Source organism: Phalangium opilio, unplaced genomic scaffold (genome assembly GCF_054372755.1).
Source record: "Phalangium opilio isolate 3A_F unplaced genomic scaffold, DU_Popi_V2 ptg000246l_1, whole genome shotgun sequence".
Lineage (NCBI taxonomy): Eukaryota > Metazoa > Arthropoda > Arachnida > Opiliones > Phalangiidae > Phalangium > Phalangium opilio.
Window position 1 is genome coordinate 2,295,463 of NW_028324225.1, and position 6,405 is coordinate 2,301,867.

A 6,405-nucleotide genomic window follows, 5' to 3' on the forward strand; every position below is an offset into this window, starting at 1 on the left:
AGAAGATAAAAATGAAATACCGATCGAAGAAGTATGCTCCACCTGTATACGTGGCAAAATGAAACGTAAACCTTTTTCATTTATAAGCTTTAAGAAAACGGAGAAAGCTCTTGAATTAATACATTCTGACGTAGCGGGTCCAATAAATCCCATGTCAAAAGGAGGGTCAAGGTATTTCGTGACATTTGTGGACGATTGGTCGAGATATATTCGAATCTATCCTATTAGACGCAAAAGAGAAACCTTCGAAAAATTCAGAGAATATAAGGTAGAAGTAGAGCGATTTCACGAAGGAAAAATAAAAACAATTAGAAGAGACAATGGCGGAGAATATTGCAGCAACGAGTTTGACCAATATTTAGTGGAAAACGGAATTAAACATCAGCTAACAGTACCAAGAACCCCGCAACAAAACGGTATAGCTGAGCGATTCAATCAAACATTGCTCGATATAACAAGGTGTCTATTAATAGAGTCAAGAATTCCGAATACCTTATGGGCTGACGAGGTTGCAACTGCGGCATACTTACGAAATAAATGTCCATCAATGGAAGCTAATGGATCAATTCCGTAAGAAATGTGGACCGGGCAACATCTGAAAGTTAAACACTTAAGAATTTTTGGCTGCCGAGTTTGGGCTAGAGTAAACGATGCCTTAAGAACAATACTAGAGCCCATAGCTATCGAATGCATCTCTATTGGCTATCCTCCTGGCGTAAAGGGGTACAAACTTTGGAATAAAGAGGAAAACAAATTCTTCGTAAGTCAAGATGTTGAATTTGAAAAGACCGCATTTTCTTTGAAAAGTAAAGCGAAAAACGACGAGAGCAAAGAGTCACCTGATGATTCCAAAGATGTTCCCTTTATTACAACTAAAGATGAAGATCAAATCAATAATCAGCCGATAATTGATGAAGAAAAGGAAGAAGGTGAACAGCATGATGAACCTGAAGAAATTATAAACATAGAATTGTGTGACGAAGATAATACACAATATGACGAAGATCGTTCATTAATTCCTCTTCCGCAACTAGCGCAAAATGAAACTTCCAGAAGATCCGAGACACAAGGCAAGAAGCGAGAATATAGATTACCTAATTGTAAAGTCGCTTATTCTCACGGTGACGCTGAACCGCAAATCGCAACTGAAACTCTCTCTATGCCTAACGCCAACCTATGGAAGAGGGCGATGATAGAAGAAATTGCCAATATCAATTGCAACGAAACGTGGGATCTCGTCAAAAAACCAGTTGATACGAATATTGTTGGAAATAGATGGATATTTAAAAGAAAGTTTGATGAAAATGAGGATTTGAAAAGATGCCGCGCTCGCCTAGTTGCACGGGGTTATAGGCAAACACCGGGAATATATTATGAAGATACTTTCAGCCCTGTACTCAAGGTGAAATCAGTACGAATCCTACTTGCACTAAAAGTAATTCTAGGATGGATGGACAGACACTACGATCTAGTAGCCGCTTACTTGAATGGATCTCTACAACACGATGTATATATGGATCAACGTTATCCCTTTATAGAAGAAAACAAAGCTGATTACGTGTGCAAACTGAAGATGGGAGTATATGGCTTACACCATTCAGGCCGAGAATGGAATTTTACTTTGGATAAGTCCTTGAAAGAAATAGGATTTAATTGCTCGACAGCCGAACCGTGCATTCATTTCATCAGCGTAAAGAACATCATTGTCGGAGTGTACCAGTAGTTGCAAAATCGGATGCAGAGCTAAACGAATTTGGAGATCAATTGAAAGCACATTTCGTCGTTCGTGAGTTGGTAAAGATCGTTCATATTCTCTCACTCGGAGAATCGCATCACGAAGATGGATCAATTAGTCTTAATTAGCATAATTACATTACAACCATTCTTAAACCTTACAACATGAGCGAAACGAAGTCAAACGTTCAATTTTGGACATTGGTATGAAATATAAGAAAACCTCGGACGAAGAATGGCAAAATAGCGAAAATAGGACAGATTTCCCATACAGGCAAGCGATTGGTCATCTTTTAAATTTGGCAGGAGGAACGAGACCAGACCTATCATTCGCCACTTCATTCATGAGCCAATTCAATGAAAGGCCAACTAACGAACATGTAATTGGCATAAAGCACATGTTAAAGTATCTGATAGGTACCAGAGAGTACAAATTAATTCTACAAACAAACGGAAGAGCAAAGCGTGCTTGGTTTCGCAGATTCTGACTGGGGCTCGGATTTTACAGACAGAAAATCTTTCAACGGATATATCTTCACTCTGAGTCAATCAATCCTTAGTTGGAGGACCAAGAAGCAAAGCATGGTAGCCTTATCAACCGTCGAGGCTGAATACATTTCGATGTGCTACGTCTCAAAGAAGCCATTTGGATGAAGAACTTTATGACGGAAATCGGGCAAGAACAATTTGTCGAAGACCCTGTTAAAATTTCCGTGCATAACCAAGGAGCGATTTGCATCGCCAAAAATCAAGTCACGTCGGAAAGGAATAATTATATAGACTTGAAGAAATTCTTTTTGCGGGATCTAGTCGAAGCAGGGAGAGTTAAGTTTCAATATTTGGTAACAGCGAATAATCTAGCCGATTTGTTGACGAAAACTTTGAATGGAAGGAAGACAAAACAGCACTGTGATTCAATTGGAATCGAGTGAACTATTTTCAATTTGGTCACGAAGTGTATTAATCTATTCGAAAAGGGAGAGTGTTAGAAAAGGCAGATAAATATCTAGAAACATAGAATGCCGAATAGATTGAACTTTATTAAATATAGTATAGAGGGCATTTATGTCGCGTACTTTATAACTTTCAACTGTATGATATTACATTATATGTAATATCGAGTGTTAATTATTTTAATTATATTTAGAAGCATTTTAATGGTGTTTTAACTATTTTAAGGATGTTTAGAAGCATTTTAATGGTGTTTTAACTATTTTAAGGATATTTAGAAGCATTTTAATGGTGTTTTAACTATTTTAAGGATATTTATGAGCATTTTTTAACTAGCTTAAAGATTGAACAGAAGTCAACTTATACAAACACGGGTCCTGACGAGCGTGGAGAGGCGAGAGAAGTGAATTTGAAAACGGGTGAAGAGTTTCGCTTTTGCTTCACCATTTGAATCGCGTTTTTGTCAGGCAAATCGCGATTTACTGTTGAAGCGAAGCTCCTAAAAAAGCAACTAGAAAAGCTAGATTGAAAACGGGCCTTAAAGGTTTACCTTTTGTTTTTTTAACCTTTTCTTTTCGATCAGTTACATCTTTAGCATGGTTGTTTAATAAGTGTCTTAGGAACTTTTCTAAGATGACTTTGGGTAATTTAGGATTTAGACATTCATTATATTTCAATGAATTTGAAAAATACGGATATATAATATCCATGTAAGTTTGAATATATAATATCCATGTAAGTTTGATAAGTTTTTGACGAGGAACTAGATTCCGGGATAGTTAAACAAAATCTAAAACTAGACCCAACAAACAAACAAACAAAAAATGACTAGGGTATTGTAAGCCACCCCGATTTTGCGCTTCGATAAGGGCGTTGTAACCGTAAAATTTAAATGTAGGAAAGGGGCCTAATTTCACGGCGCATAAAGATATTTAATTAAAACTAAGAATTAAAGAAATTCCCAGGTTACTCGTTTAAAGGTCTTATTGGCCATGACTTTATAATTACCAAGTAGTCCATCGTTGTAGGAAGAATAACACAGAGAGATAGAACAAGATTACAATATTTATTTTGGCAAAACAAAAGACACGTCCGTACTTGTTCGCAAATTTTAATTTTTTCATCGTTTTACAAGAAGCTAGTGGCGCTTAAGGTGCCACTTGTGAGAGAAATTGTAACCATAAATAAAAAAATAGATGAAGCAGACGACTTCGGAGGAACGTGGAGGTCATCGTTACATCCTCCCCCCCGGAAAAAGTCGTCTGCTTATGATGAGTCGGACTCCGGCTCCCGCTGCTCCGGCGATCTTCGGGCGGCTGAGGCCGCTGTCCATCTTGGCTCGCTGGCGGCGGCGGGCCTTGTAGGCCTCGCTCCGTTGGGGCCGTGGCTTGAAACAGTTCCTTTCGTGGTGACGTCCCACTTGGCAACGGTGACAGAGGGTGAACCGCTCGTCCGGTACCATGTTTGGAGGCGCGGCGCTGGTTGGGCGGCCCGTGGAAGCCGCGGGTGGTGGCGGTGTCGCCGCTGAAGTCCCTTGGCCGCTCTCCGGGGCGGTGGCCGCCTGAACACTCGTGGCTGGCACAGGGCGGGGAAAAAAGAGCCCTCGACCACGACCTCTCCCAATTGGTGGCGTCACATCGGGCCGACTCCCTCGACCTCGTCCTCGGATCGGATTTGCGGCCATGACGTTCTCGATCGGCGAGACCCGACCAAAATCGGAGGGGCAGACTCGCGGCTCTGGAATGGCAGCAGGTGCGGCGGCACGGCGGTTGGCACGAAGGCCGCCGCGAGAGGTTCCGGAGGGGTCCAGTACAGAGCCGCCTCATATTGCTCCATGGCTTCTCTCGGATGGATTAGATCGGCTTGGGCTTCTTGGCTGTTGTGTGGGAAGGGGTCGGTCTGGACCTCTGCGGCGGCAGTATCTGCCGCCGCGACGATAAAACCCCGAGGAGGGGCGTCCAAGGCGCGCGTCACGCACGGCGCGAAGAGTAGTCCCTCACAACGTAGACAAGGGCAGATCATTGCCCTTAGCTGCCTTAATCCGAAGAGGTCCAAAACGAGAATTGACCGCTCTTCTTGGAAGATTAATGGGGATATGGCAGCGGACGTATCAGCCCCCCACCCTCGAGATCCGCAAGGTTGGCCCTTGGGCTAGGAGCAGGTCCGGGGGACTATTAGGCCATCTTTGGCGGAAGGCGAAGACTTGCCAATCCGCTAAACGATATCCCTGGCGGCGCTGAAGTAGCCGCAATGCCCCGAACAAAATTAGCGGGAAAGGGGCGGACATCATGATGGTGGCCGGAACTTGCGCTGAACGATACGGTGCGTCGTTCGTCTCCAGGACGACGACAAAAGTCCCCATAGGACCCCGTGTGAGAGAGAAGAAAGTCAATGGGCGTCTCGTACCGTTTCCCACGGTTCTCGCGATATTGCTTGCCGCGCAAAGGTATAATCACACGAAGTCATATCGGTGATGTTATGCACGCGTAAATAGTTCGCAACGTCCGGGCGAGACCGAAGAGTCTTATGCGGATATTGTTCTGGAGGGTGATAGTAAATGTCCATTTCCGGACCTCCAGGCTTGGCATTCTTCCTCAGCACTATCTCACGTTTCCATCCTTTCCGAAAAGGGTTTACGAATCTCATGGGATTGATGGGAACAGGGTTGGACAATTCCATTTCGTCTTCCTCAGATTCGGAGGAAGAACTGGAATCGTCAGGGTGAGATAGAGGAGAGGGTGGAGGGAGAGACTTCTCCCTCGAGCTCCTATCAGGAGAGGAAGATGGAGAGGTTGGAGGGAGAGACTTCTCCCTCGAGCTCCTATCAGGAGAGGAAAGTGGAGAAAAGTCTGGCGGCATCCGATTCACTCGGAAGACCGCGGGAGGATCTGAGAATAAGGCGAATGCGTCTGGCTCAGATTCCTCGGGTAGATCAGAGACTTCTGGGAAAGGCTCTGGAACTTCTTCCGATGGGGAAGAAGAGATCCCGTTTGTGGACGAAGAGGAGGATTGATTTCTCCTCGCTTCTTCACCAGAAGACTCGGTCTGCGCTTCTTGATCTCTCGACAGTCGTTGTCTTCGTTCTCGCCGAGTCTCACGACGTTCGTCACCAGTACTGACTCCGGCGTCCTGAAGTATAGGTACGGATTGTGACGAGGTAGAACTTGAAGATGAGCTCCGTGACGTTGAGGATGACTGACTTCCGTCCGGTTGGCAGACATCTTTATTCGACCAATATAGCTTTAAGTGCGCGATATTCTCGATTCCTTTGCTTTCTCCGGTTTCTGGGTCTTCAAATTTGTATCGCAATCGGTCAAGTTTCTTTGAGATCTTGTAGGGACCATCCCATTTGGGACATAGCTTAGCGGCAATATTGGTTGCCGCTTGAGACAAGGGATGCGTCTCTTTCCAGACAAGCGCACCAACGGGAAATTCAATTCCTTCCCGCCTTTGATCATAATAGCGTTTCTGGTGTGCTTGCGCTTTCTTGGCAAGCTCTTTAGACAAAGCAAGTTGCTTCGCTAAAGCCGAGAGCGAGGCGGACCTTTCAACAAAGTCCGCTACTGGCATACCCACGTCTAAGTCCCAGGGAAATCTCGGTTCCCTACCCATGTTCAGGTAGAAAGGAGTTCTTCCTGTTGTGGTGTGTGTAGTCGAGTTGATGGCGAACTGAATCAACGGCAAGTTCCCGTCCCATCTTCGGTGATCTCGACCAACGAA

At 44.3% G+C, this 6,405-nt stretch overlaps 1 protein-coding gene across 1 annotated transcript; it reads left to right on the forward strand.

The window, feature by feature from the left end:
- Positions 1–1,940: 1,940 nt before the first annotated feature.
- On the forward strand, positions 1,941–2,388 carry LOC149611331 (uncharacterized). Its single transcript, XM_089858521.1, has 2 exons — positions 1,941–2,151; positions 2,243–2,388. The coding sequence occupies exons 1-2, from the start codon at positions 1,941–1,943 to the stop codon at positions 2,386–2,388; spliced, it is 357 nt and encodes a 118-aa protein (XP_089714647.1).
- The last annotated feature ends 4,017 nt before the right edge of the window (positions 2,389–6,405 follow it).